The following is a 19,585-nucleotide window of genomic DNA, read 5'->3' on the forward strand; positions in this document are numbered from 1 at the left end:
ACTGATACTTCCGCTTCACATGGCCAAGTTACAATCTTGTATAGGTGTGCCTGGGTCACAAAGACACGTACGCTGCCTCTCTGCTCCACTCAGCAGACCTTGGCTATTAAGCCAGAGCAGGCCCCAATCGCTACCACCCACAATGGGTGCAGATTACATCAGGGGCCACCAGGAAACAGCGCAGTGAGCTCTTCATCTGTCCAAGGGGTGGTTCGGCCCTGTAGGCTGTCCTCTATTGTGGCTGAAACCCTAACTAGTTGCCACCATGGGCTTCTCCTGAAACGACAGCTGGGCTCCCCCACGGCAGACGAGTCCCGGCAACTCAGCGCCACCCCGGCAGTCAGAAAAGCCAGAACAGCACACTTCTAAAGCGCAGCGGTACTGGAGGACCAGTCACAGCACCAGATCGCCCCCAGAGAGTCAGTCAGCGGGGACAGCAGGCAGGCCAGGGCCAGGGCAAGAGTCAGTTGTAAGGTACAGTGGTGAGGTAGGGTAATGACTACTAAGACAGTAGCTCCTCTGCTACCATCAGAAGACCCAGCCACCACAGGATAGTGCCACACCACGGTGCTCCTGCACAGCTGATAAGCACCACATTGGCACCAATCAGCCAACAGGCCAATTCACGTGGGTCACATCAATGCGGGCTGACGCTCCCCTTGGTCGTTGCACAACTACCACCCAAGGGGCCACAGAGCAGCGCCTCAAGTCAGCCACCACAGGGCACAGTGAAGGCAGGGGAGTCACCCCTCCAACTTCACGGAGTAGCAGCACCAGTCCAATAGTTCAAGGCTCAGGGAAATGTGTGTACCCACGATGTCTCAGGAAACGTTTTCGCTGCAATATGCCACAGCAGCAATGAACCTCAGACCAGGGATGGATCCACGCCATCAACATGGGCCTCTCAGCAGCCATGATGCACGCCTCCTCCGTCCTCCACTCCACCACGGTATTCACAGAGGCCGCCTCCCCCTCCCTCTGGGTAAGGCTGGTATCCAGGGGGCTAGTGTCTATGGCAGGTGGGGCTCGTGCCTCCGCTCTCCGGTACCGCAGTTATTGGCCCTTGTCTTTGGGGAAATCTCAACTGCAAAGGGCGCATGTCTCAAGTCACGCCCGCTAGCCATGCTGGTGTACTCCTGGGAAGGCCTCACAATGTCGCACACCTCTCAGGGGTTGGAGAGGTGGCAGTGGGGGGGCCAAAGCTGCCAGCCATCTTGCTGGCCACGCTCCCACACTTTAAATGATCCTTAATGGAGTCAATCTTAATTGCTGCAGCACTGGAGGTGTAAGCATGGGATAACTTTAACCCAAGTAGCATGAGGTTTTGGATCACAATAAGATAAGTATCAACCAACAATGAGGCACATTACTAGCTTTCATTATAAATAACTTTAAAAAAAAATTTGTGTTCGACATTTCATCCAACAGACTTTATACACATTACTTTTCTATGAACCCAAGAGAGTCCATTGTTTGAGCCAATACATTGTGATATGGCTTTAGTGAATTTTTTTGTTTCGTCAGTAAACTACCATCTCTTTCACAAAGAACACGGTGTTGAGAAATGTGTACTGTGACTCATAGATGCTTCAAATCAATATTATACGTACCAACCTTGTGATCACTCATTTTACACCACTTTCAAAATGTATTTGCACCTCTCAGTCAGTTGATGGAGCCTGGACCCATCTTGTGCACCCACTCCAGCACCATAATCTCCACTGGCAAACTGCAAAGCAAGAAAAGCATCAAGCATTACAAGAGATGGAAGCAAAAAAGGCCTACTCTATAGTATGAATGACTTAAATGAGTTCCTCACTTTGTATGAAAAATGTGAGCAATCGAAAGAAGCCATGATCAAGGGAGGGAGCACCGAGCCTAAACATTTCACAGCTAAAAGGAAAAATAAAATTTCAACTGAAGTTTGATGTTTTTTTATTAGTTTATCACAGTTACTTAAAACCATTGCTATAAAAACAGCATTAGCACATATATAAAAAATCAGCAATAACACATTTGTCATGTTTAGGATAAAAGGAAGAAAACAGAAACGCAAAGCTGAGAAACTGCTCACTGAGCTTAGTGGCCGTTGTGCTTCTAAGAAAATATTTGCCAATATTAACATTTTGCTACGCAAAACCAAAATTAAAGATAATAAAAACGAAAAGTGCTAAACCACGGGGGAAAAAAAGTCTGTGATGAGTTTTTGAGGGGGAGGACGTGGGAGAGCGGGGGCCGAAGAAGATGATAGAAGATTGTCCAAGAGTCTCACAAATTTTCCCGACCTTGCAAGCACTTGGATGTCAGTGGATGCGAAACAAAGAGCCGAAGCCTCCCTGCATGTCCTAATGCCCCATATTAAGTACAAGTCTTTAAGAGAAACTTTCTTGGGGCAGCCATGACTCAGAGTGGTAATTGCACAGTCTGCAACCCCCCCACCCCCCACCCCTCCCTTGTTGGAGCCCATCTGTTGAAAGCCGTTGAACGCAAGCCAAGAAGTCGCATGAACATAATGTTCTTCCGTGCCACTGCATTTAAGTTTTCCTGGAAATAGGCTTGCGGTTTCCCGGGAAGATACGAAGAGTTCAGTGAGAGCAAAATGGAAGATGTTTTTCCGGAGTGCAAATCCATGCGATCGGAAATTAATTTGACCTGTCTATTGATGGTATTTTTCCAGCCTGAATATGGAATGGAATCTAAAAAGAGGGATCCTTTGTCCATCTCTAGCACTCTTATGACCTTTGCAATCTGAGTGTTCCAAGGGTTGCCAAAACTGGAAAAGGTTTCTTTTAGGTGGAATTTTAAAATGTTGTCACCGGCTTTTAATAACTGTATGAAATATTTCAGGGTATCAGCCTCACAGTAAATTGATTGTCTTTGTAGGCCCAGCTCCAAACGTAGTCTTGCTCGCTGAATGAAACTTTGGAGGTGGAAATTTTTTTTATAGGTGGAGATTTGGGCGAGAATAGGTGGAAATTTGGGCGAGAAAATGTCAACTGAATTCTCCCTAGAATGAGGAAGTGGTTTTAGATATGTTAAAGAAAGTCTCCAAATATTGTATGTGTGGGCTCTGTTTGCCCTGCTTTTGTCTAGGTATGCTATACTACTTGTATTGCGCATATCACCTGGGAGGGTACCCTGGCGCCTAAAAAGGGGATGCTGGTCTGTCTGGGGCCCACTGGATGAACTGTGTTTTTAGGTACTTATGGATCTCTAGGATGGAGTTGACCGCTGAGATTGATCGTTCTAGGTATTCGGGGAGAGGGTGTGTGTGTGGGGGGGGGGGGGGGTTTGAGAAAAGGCACAGCCTTTGTCTCTGGCTCGCAGATCCAAGGGAAGTAGGTGAGGAGGAGGTTGGCTGAGCGGAGGTGTCATGTGAAACAGGATATTTAGCCTTGCCTTGTTTGAGTACTGCTGTGTGGGGAGTTTGAAGAGGATTGGAAGCGAATGGCGGCCTTTAAGGTGTTTGGGTATAGGAGTGTGGTATGGTAGTTTGAGTGCGAGTCATGCGGCTGAGTTCTGTATGACTTGAAGCCTCTTGGCGAGTAGGGAGGTGATGCCAACGTAGAGGCTATAGCCATTGACCACAATGGTGGTGATCAGAGCTTGCGTAAAGGATTTATAGGCGCCCTGAAGGAGCCATCTGAAAACTTTCCTGAGTAGCTTGAAGGTGTGCAAGGAGATAGATGAGACTGGGTTGACGTGGTTGAATACAGAGATTTGATAGTCAATTAAGTTGCCTAGGTTCCCGGACAAGATTGGATGAGCTTGGGAGTGGGTCCTAGCACTGAAAGCCACTATACTGATGACCTGAGAGAGGTGTCTTTCCCAAATACGATTATTACTAACTCAGGTGTGTGCTGGTGAGTTAAAAAGGCTGGCAGCTTATTGTCACATACCACTACCTTATTGCCGCATACCACTACCTGTTACAGGTAGTGGTATGCGACAATAAGCTGCCAGCCTTTTAAACTCACCAGCACACACCTGAGTTAGTAATAAAAGTTGTACAATTGGTGTGGCTGTTGATTTTATCTTTCACTTTTCTTTGTTTGTCACATCAGGGAGCGATTGTCTTGAACTTCCTGCCTAGCACCTGTATTTATGTTTTGACACTTTTCTTTTCTTGGAATAGGAATGGCAACCAATGATGAGAAAGGGGGCTGAGTATTGGTAACATCTGCCAAGATCCCCGAGGGTGGTTCGCCCTTGAGGTGCCTTCCTCTCCGCCACACATTTTTTTCATCTTTATATGGTTTGAGTGTGGGTAGATGGACTGTTTCAGTGGGACAGGCATCAATGGATGTGTCGAGTTGAATCTTACCTGGAATCTCCCACTTACTTTTACAAACAGCAGTTTGATATGGATAGTATGACATTAAAGAACGTACACCTAATCCTAAATTGAAAGGAGGTGTTGGTGGAGTCCAAGTATTGGTCCATCAGCTTTGGTTCTCATGTCGATGAGACAGTTGCTAACTTAAATCCAGGGTACAGGAATTTTTTATTAATGGGTGTTAGACCTGACAGTCCGAGGGTGATCTTCCACAATACTTTTTGCCTGCGTGCCTTCTAATTGGCTGTATTTTTTGTGTTAGCCTTAGGATTCAGCATAGTGGTAATGTTCGTAGCCCCTTCCCTAAACAAGATTTGATTGACATCCACATTTGGCCTATTTATCTAGCGATCCCTAATCAAATACAGTACGTGTCCAGGGCCTGTAAATTAAATGCAACTTGTGGACCGGCAACAGTAATCGTGTCAACCAAGACATGTCCCAAGCCAGCCACTGCGTAGCCTGGGTGTGAAGTTAACACTGCTGTGTCGACTTGCATTTAAAAACCCATGCCGAGCTTTAAACTACCTTTTTATTACATACTAGCAGCCCGTCCCGACGTTGTCCGGGTATGAATTGCTGCCGGCCAGTGGTATATTGTTTTGTAGGATTTCGTTTTTTCGTTTTGATAGCATTTCTTATCTGTGACAGGCTTGTGAAACGCTCCGATTCACAGTGCACTGCTGATGCACTTAAGAGTGCGCGTTCAGTAGTGTGTGAACTCGCGTTTCCCTACTTTATTTTTCCTTGCATTATTATATAGAGCGAACTCGACAACATAACATGAGCACAATTTACATTACAGAAGAACACATTCATTTGTGGTAGACACGGGGAGACAAAGCGATTTGCCTGGAATCACAGGATGTTGAGCTGATGCTGAGATTCGAACGTAGCTCCCCAGCTCTAAAGTTCGCAATTCTAGAACGTGTGGCGGGAGGTGTGTCTAAAAGTGTATGTCGGTGCTGGCCATCAATGAGAGAGACCTGTGCATTTTTCAAATGGGTGGTGAAAAAATATGAGTATGTTGCTGGAGATGTGGGCCGCTGTGCCACCAATGTACTTACCGGGGAGGGTAAACACCCATTATTCCACAACTTTCTTTCCGCATACCATCACTCCGCATACTTTCATTAGGAAAGTACCATGACTCCGCAATGCCAATATAACGCATGGCATTACATTGTATATACTTTTACCACGCATACATTTACAACAAAATTAGTTGTAAATGCATGAATGGTAAAAGCACGTTTTTTTAATGTTTGGATAAGGTAAGAATGGGTATAGGGGTATATGTTTTGGGGTACTGAGGTATATGTTTTGGGGTGTTTGGATATTTTAAGGTTTCAGATACAGTTTTGGGTTATGGGGTACAGGGGTAGGTTTAGGGATAGGTATGGGTTTTGGGGTACAGGGGTATTTTTAGAGTTCAGGGACAGGTTTGGGTTTTGGGGTGTAGGGGTATTTTTAGGGGTTCAGGGGTAGGTTTGGGTTTTGGGGTACAGGGTTATTTTTAGGGTTCAGGGCTAGGTTTGGGTTTTGGGGTACAGGGGTATTTTTAAGGTTCAGGGGTAGGTTTGGGTCTTGGGGTACAGGGGTATTTTTAGGGTACAGGGCTAGGTTTGGGTTTTGGGGTACAGGGGTATTTTTAGGGTCTAGGGATAGGTTTGGGTTTTGGGGTACAGGGTATATTTATAGGGTTAAGATGGGTTTGTGTTTAAGGGTGTTGGGGAATTTTAAGGAGTAAGGGTGGGTTATGATTATGGGGTACAGGGGTATTTAAAGGGAGCAGGATGGGATTAGTGTTTAGGGTGTAAAGGGTAATAACATAAAACAATAAATAAAAATAACATAAATAATGCAATTTAAAAGAATAAATGTTTTAATTAAATTAAGATTATATATATATATATATATATATATATATATCTCTGCAATACCTCGCAGTACTTTCACCGTTCCTAGGCGAAAAAAACAAGGCAAGGACCACTTCCTGTAGTTTTCTGCAGTGTTTATTAACCCCAACAGCTAGTCATGACGCGTTTCGGCCGTCCCTGCGGCCTTGGTCACATATATACACTATATACTATAATAAAGGAGAAACTTTCAGGCTTTGAGGCGGGTGAAATCCGGAACCACTGCACCAATCTACACACCAGATACACCTTAGAAATCGTAAGGGTCTGTAGATGGTTATAGGCTATATAAAGTTTATAAATAAACCTTATTTAAAATATTTATTTTAAAAATAAAGTAGTCCCCCCAAAGTAGCGCCGGCCGCGACGTGCGTTCTCACGTCGAGGAGCGGCGTCAGAGCGGTGTCAGAGGAGCGGCGGACATGGCGCGGGGAGGAGCGGTCACGTGAGGAGCAGCGGACAGGCCAGCGGCGGTGCGAGCAGCAGAGAGGTGGACATGGTGCGGGGGAGTAGCGGCGGCGGCGGACAGGCGGTGAGGAGCAGAGCGGCGAGGACCGGTGATCTGAGGAGCGTCGGCTGAGGTAAGGCTCCGGGGACAATGTCGGGACAGGCGGGTGTCAGACCAGGCGGGGGACGGGGAGTATCCCTGCAGTCTCGAACTGAGGAGTAAGTCTCGCACTGAGGAGTAAAAGGTATTAGAAAGGAGAGGCAGACTGGAGCTATGTTTGAAGGGCTGGTGGCGGGCCAAAGGTGGACTGGAGTTAGACTGAAAGCGGGAGGTGACTGAAGGTGGGCTACAGGCTGCTGTGGGCAAGGCTATTCGCCAGTGAACGCTGTTGGACACGCAGAAGTAAGCGCACTTGAGGAGAAAGACGATTCTTCTCATCAGCATGGTATCGAGGCAGGTCACGCTGATGGGAAATAAACGGGCGCAAACCAGCGGTCGGCTTTACTAAAGCTGGAAAGATATTTGAAAGTAGGTGCTGGGCAGAAAGGAATAGTCCTCCAGGGGGCAATGTCGGGGCAGGCGGGGGACGGTGCGGCCAGGGGCCCGGGCTGCTGAACAAGGTCGGGGGCAGGCGGGGGTCGGGGAAGCCTGATTGCTCCCGGACAAGGTCGGGACGGGCTGCTAGTATATATATATTCACTGAAAAAAACAGAGGTTTCAGCCACGTTATAGTTAGGAATTACCATTTAAAAAACCTTTGAAATTCACTGAAAAAAACATATGTTTCAGCCACGTTATAGTTTGGAATTAGCATTTAAAAAACCTTGCAAATTCACTGAAAAAAACATAGGTTTCACACACGTTATAGTTAGGAATTAGCATTTCAAAAACCTTTGGAATTCACTGAAAAAACCATAGGTTTCACGCCAGTTATAGTTAGTTGGTCATTTTACTCATACAAAACCTTTGAAATTCCCCCTTTATAGTTAGTTCAGCTAACTATAACTTGCGCGCCCGCAATGCACTGCTGATGACGTCACATATTACATCACTCATGACATGGTCAGTGACATCACTCATGACATCACTGATGACATCTCAAATGACATCACTGATGACATCATCCAGTGGATGTGTGTCTTTCTGAAAAATAAATATTTTTTTATATATGTATATCTAAAGGTCGATGGAAGAATAAATGGGTAAGTAAGTGTCTAAATGGATGACTTTTTTTAAAAATTGATTGTATAACTGACTGATTAATTGTATCTTAGTGAATACATGGGTTAGTGAGTAATGTTTAAATATGTAAATATCTGTTTCAGTCTCATATTTTTTGAATAAGTGGCTGAATGGGTTGGTGAGTAGCTACATGAGTGTCTATATAGGTTATTATTTTGTTTTTTTGAGTATCAGTATGAGTGTCTGAGTGTTTATATGGTTTGGTGGGGGATATTACTTAGCATATAGAAGCATTAATGAGTGACTCACTGTTTATATATATGTTTTGAAGACAGCATGTGTGCAGGACTGTATGGGTGGATGAGTGTGTGTATAGGTGTGTTAGTGAGTGATTGACTGTCTCAATACTGTCTTTATGACTAAGTACATATGTGTTAAACTACTATATGTGAGTATTGGTGTATATAAGTGAGTATATATGAGAGTTCGAGATTTGAAGAGTTCCTGTATAACTAAGTATGTGTTTCTATAAGTGATCGTTTAGGAGAGTCAGTTTGTGTATGTTTATGTGTATAGCTGTATATGCAAGTAAATTGATGTTTGTGTGAGTATGTGTGTAAGTAACTCTATGGATCAGTATCGGTGTGCAACAGGATGTATAGGTGTATGAGTACATATGATGATTGAGTACATGTATGAGTGACTATATAGAACTGTTGGTGAATGAGTGGATGTGGAAGTAGATGTTGGAATAGTTTTTTGTAACTGGTATTGGTTTCTCTTCTTTCTTCGAAATTTTTGTTTCTATTTTTGAATGTGTGTATCAAAGGTTATATTAGAGTGAGAGAAGGTCTGCCACTCTTTCACAAGGATGATGTCTTCAGTGATATCATTTGAGATGTCATCAGTGATGTCATGAGTGATGTCACTGACCATGTCATGAGTGATGTTATATGTGACGTCATCAGCAGTGCTTTGCGGGCGCGCGAGTTATAGTTAGCTGAACTAACTGTAACGGGGGAATTTTAAAGGTTTTGTACAAGTAAAATGTCCAGCTAACTATAACATGTGTGAAACCTATGGTTTTTTCAGTGAATTTCAAAGGTTTTTAAAATGCTAATTTCTAACTATAACGTGGCTGAAACCTATGGTTTTTTTCAGTGAATTTCAAAGGTTTTTTAAATGGTAATTCCTAACTATACGTGGCTGAAACCTATGGTTTTTCAGTGAATTTCAATGGCTTTGTAAATGATAATTTTTAAATGTATTCATTGGTATTTTTTTATACTGATTTACTACATTATTTTAAATTATTTATTTTTAGATATTTTATTTTTTAAAATACATTACATATTTTTAATATAAATTGAAAAAAAAATGTTTTTACACTTCTCTGCAACGCAGCCCCCTGGCGGGTTTGCAGAGGGGGAACTAATTCCCCCTTGCATACTGGGGGTCCATGGGGGCCAACTAGCCCGCCTGGAACCTCCAGTATGCGCCAGGGAGGGCTGCATTACAGAGAGGTGTAATGAAGCCACACCCTTTTTTACACCTCTCTGCAACACAGCCCCTGGGCACATTTGCAGAGGGGGAACTAATTTACCTTGCATACTGGGGGTCCCTGGGGGCCAACTAGTCCACCTGGAACCTCCTGTAGGAGCCAGGGTGCTGAATTGCAGAGAGGTATAATGAGGCTATGCCCCTTTTTATACCTCTCTGCAACGCAGTCCCCTGGCGCGTTTGCAGAGGGGTAACTAATTCCCCTTGCATACTGGGGGTCCCACTAGCCGACCAGGAGCATCCAGTATGCGCCAGGGGGCTGCGTTGCTTTGCCCCGGGGGGGCGGCGGTCCCCGGGGCAGTGTGGGGGGGATTGGGCCCACCCCCACACTTCTTTATCACTATGCCCCTGCGATATGTTCCTCCGAGGGTAATTTGAAAAAAAACAGACTGGGTTAAAAAAAAAAAGAATTTGGGCCTTGGGGGTCTTTGTGGGATCCCCTGAGCAGGCCTAGGGGGTCAGGGTGCTTCTACCTGGCCCCTTTTTTGAGTTCTACACGTTTGTTTTTCTGCTTTCTTGTGCCTCACTCTACCGAGGCACAAGATGGCTGCCAACAATTTCTGTTTTGGAGTGTTGACAGACAGTGGCAGCCAATCAGCATGCAGCTCGTGCACGGGAAGGTACGCGAACGGTACGCGTACCGTGCGCGCTTATAGATATATATATTTATTTCCTTTCAATTTTCTCAGGAACTACCGGAGGGATTTAACCCATTTAAGCGAAAGCGTGATCTGCGAATCAGATCTACCATTTTGCCAAATTTCTTGTAATTCCGTGTCTAATCGTCCTATGGAAAATAAAATGGGGAAAACATTTTGGATTGGAACCCCCCTTTTTTCTCAGCCCCCACTTGACGAATCCCCCCAAAACTTTCAGGGAAGGAGCGGAGCGGGCCATCTTCTTTGAGAAATTTGCGAAGATTCATCAACCGGCGCCAAAGTTATTCCCAATAGAATGGTGCGGATTTCCTATGGAAACTAGGTCCTAACTATTACAACCTACTGGCGACTGACTGCCAGTAGGATGAAGATATATATATATAGATATAGATATATATATATATAGATATATATATATAGATATATATATATCTATATATATATATGTGGAAAATCTCCAATGTGCGCTTAAGGCGTCACCGGAAGTTAAGGCGAGATCACATTTCCTGCACAATAGCCCCTGTTTGCGACCTTCCGGCCTTTGGGAATAGCGCCATGCCTGACCTCCATACAGTAAAGTAGGTGCACGTCACTGGGAGCGCGGAGCAAGCACACCCGGAGCTGGAATGTACAGAACCTGGGAAGAAAAAACAATGAAATATTGGGCACAACGTTCGCTTTTTTTCCCGTAATCCCGCGCCCCGCACACGCCCACAGCACACGCCCACAGCATACGATATGAGACATGGCATGAAGGGCGGAATGTACCACACGCCCCCAGCGTTTGTCACGCCCACAGCACAACGCAGACACGCCCACAAGGGACTTCTTTGCTGGCACGGTTCTTTTACCTTTTAAATGTATATGGTGGGCGTCTGCATAGCCTATGTCATTCTGCTGCAACTCCCCTTTCCAATGCTTTATTGGGTGTTGTGATTGGTGCTGTGGTTCCTGAGATTACCCGCCTCAAAGGTTTGGGCTCTCTCTTTATTATATTAGTATAGATATAGATATAGATATAGATAGATACGTCATCCCTCAGGTAGGTCAACATTTGGAATTTGGTATTACACTTAAAGCTGTAATTCCTGATTGAGAACGAGTAGCTCTGTCATGTTTCAGATTACTGGAATGGTAATGATAAATCCTCTTTGCTGGCAATATTAAATGTATCATTACTATTTTAGAAATGCTACTATTAGAAAAATAGCATTTCTCTGCTCTTCGCTCTGTGCACCTGTAGCCTATATCCAATACACATCTGGGGTGGGTGAGAGGTCTTAAAACTGAGGGGGCGGGGGGGGGGGGGAGTCTTCAGGTGAGGTTTTTACTGTGTTACTGTTGAAGTGCTGCACAACTACTTTACACATTGCCTCTTAAGTTATGACTGCCCTGTGCTAAGCTAACACAGGGTGAGCACAGTTTCATTTGTAGTGTCTGACTTACCCTGACTAGGACTGTGGTTCCTGCTTGGACAAGGTGCATACCTCTACCAACCAGAAACTCAATTTCTAACATTGGTGATCAGCGAGAAGGATAGGACTTGTGTTTGCACAGTGCCATGTAGTGACTTGGTGTACACTACTACTCCATATCCATACCAAATCAAGCCAATTCTCCTTCACTGACATTTTTGATTTTTCCAAAAATTTTCCTATTCTCATTTTTTAGGTCGAGCCTAGCGCAACGTGCATGCACTATGGGAGGCTTCTTGTGAGCGCTCAAAACTTCTCTGCGTGGGTCTGACGCATTCCACACATTTGATTGACTGTTGCGTGTGTCTTTCAATATTGAAAGCACGCAAATGGCCAAAAGCGGGTGCCTTTCCAACCTCTTCTTCAAATGTTCACTCCCACAGCGTTTTGCTCTCGGGAGCGAGCAGCGTCGCGTGCAGGGTGCAGCTGCATTCCTTGTTGAGAATCAGGTTATTAATTAAACACAGCGCTTGTTGTTTTGTGTGTGCTTGTTTCCTTTAGCGCTGCGTCAAGCGTGCTTTCTCTTTCATTATTATGTTACTTAAGCTTACTGCAGCTTTTTGAGTGGTTACATCATTTGTTTGGTTTGTTACAGAGATTAGGCTTTATTCAATTCAAATGTGTGAGCGCAACCGTCTATTTACGAATGTAAATGTTATTCTCGTTAGCAACTCTCCAAGGCAAGCATCATAAAGCTATAAATTACAAAAAAGCCTATCCTTGACTCCTCCAGTAAAAGGCTGACTCTGCTCTGCGGCGACAGATGGTAAACTTGAGAACAGGGGGTCTTCTTGGCCAGGCACCCTTATTGCAAGCACCCAAGATGAGTCCAGGCAATTTGAAGAAGTAAAAGTTTTATTGTAGAGTAGTAGAGGCATCTCCAGCTTCATCCACAGCCTGCTTCACAGCTCAGCTCAATACTCTCTAACAATAACATTCTGAGCTGCTAAGCAACATATCAACATTCCAAGAATTACATCTCTACACATCTCCCCCCATATATACAACAATTTAAAGAAACAATAGAGGCAGGAAACTATATACAATATACCTCACACAATACCCATCTGAGAAGAAAAACATTTAGCAACATTACTGAAATTCCAAGTTGACCCATCACACAATATCAAAACATTCTTCTTCACCTCCTTCACTTGAATAGGTTTAGAAAATGTACTATCTCCCTTGGCAACAGTACCTCCACGTTTCACCACCACCCAATCACCCGATTTGATATCAGGAATTTTGACCCCTTTGGAATGATCATAATGTTTGGCAACAACTATTTGTTTATTAGCAACTTGCTTCCCAATCACATCACGATCTACCCACACACAATCTTTGTCCTTCAACCACCCAGGCAACTCCTTCAAACCAGGTTCTCTTCCTTTAAGAGAGATGAAAGGTGAAACCCCAGTCAAAGAGTGCGGTGTTACTCTGTACGACCACATTAATTTCTTCAATTCTTCAGACCAAGATAAACCATTGCACAAGGAAAGTTGGATATTATCCACGATCAAACGATTAATTCTTTCAACTAAACCGTTCGCCTGCTGTCTAAACAAAGCAACTTTATCATGCCTAATACCCTTACTGCAAAGAAATTCCTCCATTCTTCTAGACACCAACTTATGGCCATTATCAGAGACCAAAACCTTTGGAATCCCTTCATTTAAGAATACCTTTTCTAAAAAGTTAATGACTTTATCCGTCGTGAAAGCCTCAGAAGTCTCAACAACAAACCACTTAGAATGGTAATCAACTAAAACCATAAGAAATCTACAACTAGTACCTAACTTGGACATTGGACCAATAAAATCTATCGCTAACCTCTCCCAAGGACGATCAGGAAATTTCACAGGAGCCAAAGGAGATTGTCGCACGACTTTGGTCTTGTCACTCGCAGCACAAGCATAACAATCTTTGACAGCTGCCTCAATCTCTTTGTCCAACCCTGGCCACCAGAATGATTGACGCACACGACGCTTAGTCATATTCCTCCCTAAGTGACCTTCATGCGACATACTTACAATTTTACTCCTGAGACTCTCAGGGGGCAACAACTTATCTCTCCTCCACAATTTCCCATCTCTCACACTCAACTCTTCTATTACATTAAAAAAACCTCTGAACCGCAAATCATTATTCAGTTCAGAATTCCAACCATTAGAAACACCATCCATGACCTTACCCAACACATCATCTTCTAACATGGCAGCACTCCATTGTTCCAAACTAAAAGCTTGCTCCTCTGTATACATTACTTCTTCAGTCTCACACTCCACATCAGTCACCAACAAAGGAATCCTTGAGAGACAATCCGCCAATACATTCTTCAACCCCTTCACGTACTCCACCTCAAAATTATATTCCAAGACAGACAAAATCCACCTCGATATCCTTGGAGTAACACTTCCTTCAAGCCCTTTGCCACCCTTAAACAAATGCACCAAGGGTTTATGATCTGTCCGGAGTCTAAATGGTAAACCCCATACAAAGTATCTAAAGTGCTTAATACCCCAACAACACGCTAAAGCTTCTTTCTCAATCACAGAATAAGACCGTTCTGCCCCCTGCAACCTCCTCGAAGCAAATCCAATAATTCTTTCTTCACCATCACAAACCTGTGTTAGAACGGCACCGATACCCACAGCACTAGCATCCGTAGTAACATACGTCTTGGCCTTAACATCAAAATGTCCCAAGCTGGGCGCAGACAATATACCTTTTTTCACCTGTTCAAACGCATTCTCACAAGAACTGCACCATATAAAGTCAACACCAGTCTTCATCAACTTACGCAAAGGCTCAACGATATCAGTAAAACTCCTTACAAATTTAGAGCAATATTCTGCTAAGCCCAAAAAACTTCTAAGTTGATCCTTATTAGTAGGGGTTGGTGCATCTTTAACGGCAGATACAATACTCTTCTTAGGTTTAATACCTTCTTAAGAAATCTCATGACCTAAATAAGTGACTAGATCCTTTCTCAATTGTCATTTCTCTTTCTTGATCGTTAACCCATTCTCACGCATACGACACAAGACACTTTCCATCACTTCATCATGATGATCATAGTTTCTTCCCACAATTAACACGTCGTCCTGAAAACAAAGCACATCCTTGATCCCATGAAGAACCTTCTCCATCACCCTTTGAAATACTGCAGAAGCAGAAGCTAACCCAAAGGGCATCCTACGGTAGCGAAAAGCTCCCAAGGGTGTTACAAAAGACGTCAAATGTCTTGATTCTTCACAGAGATCAATCTGGTGATATGCTGACGACATGTCAATAACACTAAAAACACTACTTCCACCCATAGCAGTCAACATTTCTGAGATATTTGGCAGAGGCTGACGGTCAACCCATATATTTTTGTTCAAATCACGAAGGTCAATGCATAAACGAATCTTCTTCCCCCCCCATCCTTGGGGGCGACGACAATGGGGGCCAACCACTCAGAAGCCTCAATTGGCTCAATTATACCCATCATCAATAATTTGTCAAGTTCATCTTGCAAAGGACCTCTCATAAGATGAGGCACAGACCTCACTTTATGAACCACAGGTACAGCATTGTTCTTAAGAATAATCTTGTGGGAAAAGTTCTTAAGTTTCCCCAAATCATCACAAAATACATCAGAATATCTCTCCATAATCGAAGAATCATAGTTATCATCATTTACTAAAAACACAGATTGAACTGGTTTAGTAGCATTGGGATTCAAAACTATGCCCAAATCTTTTTGATGACGCCATCCCAACAAATTTGACCATTGTTTAGAAATTGTTTGTTCAGAAATTCAATTACCATCCACTTTAAACCTAAAATGTCAATAGTTTTACCACCATAACCAACTGCCCTGATGTCAGACGGATCCCAAACTTCGTTAATTGTTGATGCACGCCAAGACTTGACGTACATTTCTTTAGACATGAGAGTATATAAACTTCCAGAATCAATTAACATATTCACTCCCACAGAATCAAATTTGATGACATAGTGAGGTTTTTCAAGTTTGTCAGTACTCTCTCTGGGAATATCAGAGATATCAATATCCCCAACAAAGGTCTCAACATGTTGTGAATCCACTTCAAAAGCAATAACATTATCAACAGAAGGAAAAAATTCATGAACATTTTCACATTTTCACAGGAATCATCTATCTGATGAATAGAAGGCATTTTAGTCCTACAAACCGTTGCAAAATGACCTTTCATCCCACAGGTCCTACAAGTTGCATTTCTGCCAAGACATTTAGGACTAGATGCCAAATGTCCCGGAGCACCACATCGATAACACTTGATGGGACGAGAATTTGCAAACTTACTTTTACTATGTTGAAAAAGCTCTTTACTCTTATCAGGAAATGTATTGTCAGATTTAACTTGAGACTTAGTAAACGGCTTAACTACTTTCGTCTCATTAACACTAGCATGAACTTCAGAATCTTTAGAGGTTTTCAGTGCATCATCTTTACCCGCAAAAGAATTTGAGCACTTATCCATTTCTTTTATCAACTTGTCACTGTGTTTTAAACCTTTAGCTATTTGTACTGCCTCTTCTAAATCAGAATCTTTTATTAATAACTTCTCACGTACCCTCTTATTGTTGGCACACCTAACAATCTGATCACGAATAAGGGAATCAGTTAGAGTTTGAAATTGGCAAGTTAATGATAACCCCCTTAAGGCAGCAACATAAGATGCAATATCTTCCTCCATCTTTTGTACTCTACAAAAGAATTTATGCCTCTCAAGAACGACATTAACTTTTGTAGAAAATCTAGTTTCCAACATTTGTAAACTCATCTCATAGACATTCACAGCTTGCCCATCTCCAGTGCCAAGAGAAACTTCAGGCAAATTCTCGTACAACCTACGTCCTTCTACCCCCAGATTATGCAATAAAATAGCTTGTTTACGAACTGGGCCATATTTATCAGCCCCAGAAGCAAGAATATATGTAAGAAAAAGCTTTTTCCACTCTTTCCAAGGAATTACTGGTTCCCCAGGAGTTGGAAGAAAAGCTGGGGGAGAAGACAAGGATTGATCACCCATGTTAAATTAATTTGCTAAAATGTTATAATAAATATGACTCACAAGGAAGATAACACACCTGAAAAGAAAATATTTGTTAATTAAAATTAACAAACTAAAATAAAAACCTCAAGAAATGTTAAATCCTTAGGTCACTGCAAACGCTGTCTAATTAGTCCTCGAAGTCTCGAAGATATCTGTGAGAGAAGTGTGGTAGTCACACCAGTAAATCCACACATAAGGAAGTTCCAAGTAGATTTATTGCAGAGATAAGACAGCTTATACATCCACAGCAGCAGGTAATCTCCAACTGATCGTTAGCACTCCTTAGACACTGCCTTGGTGGAGCAGGGATCAAAGAATTTGATAATCTTCCGCCCATTGATGATGCTGGAGATATTGACGTATTTGAAAAAGCCTCTAGACAAATGAAAGTCCGTTTTGGCAGGAAAATAAATACAGTTATGGAACGTTTTAAGTTTTATTCCCGCGTCCAGAAACTAGATGAATCGATCGAAGACTATGTTTCTGCTTTACGTTCGCTAGCTTGTTCTTGCGCATTTGAGACTATTTCTTACGAACAAGTTCTACGAGATCAAATAATGATGCGCACAAAAAGTAAGAAAATTCAGGAGCGACTTTGGCTGGGCACGGAATCTTCCTTAAGTGCTGTCATTAACATTGCGAAGGGAATTGAGCAATCCGAATTGTTTGTTTCGGAAATCAGAGGTCAAGCCTCCAAACCTCAAGTTCCTGAAACTGACGTTTCTTTAGTGAAGAGCCAAAACACGCCTTCTAATTTTAATAGGTTACCTCCTAGAAAGGACAATGAAAAGAAAGTTCCTGAAAATAAGAATGTTGTTGAAAACAAGTTTTCCTACAGGAAAAATGTTTATTGTTATAGATGTGGTAGCTCTAATCACTTGGGAAATTATAGAGGGTGTCCAGCTTGAGATAGAGTTTGTGTTAAATGTAAAAGGAAAGGACATTTTGCCAATGTTTGTCGTTCTTCCCAAAGGGTCAATTACATTTCACAGGAAGAGGAGGAAGTTTTACAAAGCTTCAATTGTATTCTATCTGTGGATGATTCTGAACAGAAAGAGTTTCCCTCTTACACCATTTTAGTGGATAACCAGCCCATTCTCCTAATGATGGATTCATGTTCATGGTATTCCATCATTGGTTTGAATCTTTTCAAAAACCTCTGGGGTGACAGAGAGCTTCTTACCTCTGACATTTCTCCAGGTGGTTACACTGGAAAAAAAATAAACATGGAAGGTTTCTTTTGGGCTGATATTCAGGTTGCCGATAGATTCGCCAAAGGGAAAGTTTATGTTGCCACCAAAGGTGTCGCTATCTTAAGTTGGCCACATCAACGTTTACTTGGCATTAAACTTGATCCCAATGCCAATCCCCCTGTTTATTTAGGCGAACCTTATGTTTTGAGTATTTGTGATGTGGAAGACAATTCTCTGTTTGTAGAGTACACTAAGAAAATGTTCCCTGATGTTTTCAAGGACACCTTAGGTAAATTTGTTGATTTTCAACACAAGATTATCCTGAATGATAATGCCATTCCAGTCAAGCACAGGGTCAGGAATGTTCCATTGGCCTATCGTGAGAAGCTAAAGGACATTTTGAGCGATCTTGTATCTAAACAAATCATTGAGCCCATAGAATCCTCCCCTTGGGTTTCTCCCATTGTTTTATTGCTCAAAAGTTCTGGGGAACTCCGTCTGTGTGTGGATCTCCGCAGTTTAAACAAGGAGATTTGGGTAGATAAACATCCTCTCCCCAACATCCATGAATTAATTTCTTCTCTCACAGGTGCTACTGTTTTTTCAACCATTGATTTGGCTAGCGCCTATCATCAGGTTGAGCTGCACGAAGATTCCAAACGACTTACAGCTTTTGTGACTCCTGAAGGCATGTTCCAGTATTTGCGAATGCCTTTTGGACTCGCTAGTGCTGCTTCTGTGTTCCAACGCCTGATGAAAGAGGTTCTTCTTGACTGCAAAGGAGCCATCGCGTTCCAAGATGACATCCTGATTTTTGGGGCAGATGTCAAGGAACATGATCAGAATTTACATTGTGTGTTGTCTAATGTGCAAAAAAAGGGTCTTACTTTAAAGTTTAACAAATGCAAATTTAGGCAACCCAAAGTTGAATATTTGGGACATGAGATCTCTAAAGATGGCATAAAACCTAAACTTAATCATGTAAAAAGTATTACAGATGCTCCCATTCCTTCCTCAAAGGAACAACTGTTGTCTTTCCTAGGACTCACCGAATTTTATGGGAAATTTGTAAAAGATTACTCTACTATTGTACACCCTTTGCGGTCTTTGCTTAAAAAACAGGCTAAATTTGTTTGGGGTACAGAACAGCAAACCTCCTTTGATTCTTTAAAAAGCAAAATTGTCAATGCTCCCTTTCTTAAACCTTTCTCTGTCCACAAAAGCTGCATTGTTTGTGTAGATGCCAGTAACGTAGGGCTTGGGGCCGTACTTATGCAAAAGGACCGTTTTGGTGAATATGTTGTGTCCTATGCTTCTCGGACTTTACGGGACGCCGAGTTTAATTACTCTACTATAGAGAAGGAGCTTCTTGCTTGCACTTGGGCTACTCAACATTTTCGACAATTCCTTTGGGGCACGAAATTTATTTTGAGGACCGATCATAAGCCTCTTGTTAACATGTTGTCTGCTGGTGGTGGTCGAACTCTCACTGCTCGCCTGGCTCGTCTTGCTGCTAAGTTGCAAGAGTACCGGTGTGAAGTTGTTTATGTCCCTGGACGACTAAATGTACATGCTGACTGTATGTCACGTCTTCCTGTTGGTGATACTTCTAACACGTTTCCTTCTGACGAATGTGATGTCGCTTTCTCTCTTAGTGATGTTAATCTAATTGGTGGTAAGGATGTAGGAAATTCTATTACTGAAAGCGTTTGGTCTGATGCTATGAGTC

General features: G+C 42.8%; 1 protein-coding gene across 2 annotated transcripts in view; it reads right to left on the reverse strand.

Annotated features, from left to right (window-relative positions):
* Nucleotides 1-19,585, reverse strand: part of ZDBF2 (zinc finger DBF-type containing 2) — a 166,243-nt gene that overhangs the window by 119,655 nt on the left and 27,003 nt on the right. For both annotated transcript variants that reach the window (XM_086955320.1, XM_086955322.1), the window contains exon 2: nt 1,615-1,729. In XM_086955320.1, coding sequence (XP_086811446.1) covers nt 1,615-1,629 — 15 coding nt within the window. In that variant the 5' untranslated portion in view covers nt 1,630-1,729. The remainder of the gene's footprint in view (nt 1-1,614; nt 1,730-19,585) is intronic.

This window comes from Lissotriton vulgaris, chromosome 2_1 (assembly GCF_964263255.1).
Source record: "Lissotriton vulgaris chromosome 2_1, aLisVul1.2, whole genome shotgun sequence".
Taxonomy (NCBI): domain Eukaryota; kingdom Metazoa; phylum Chordata; class Amphibia; order Caudata; family Salamandridae; genus Lissotriton; species Lissotriton vulgaris.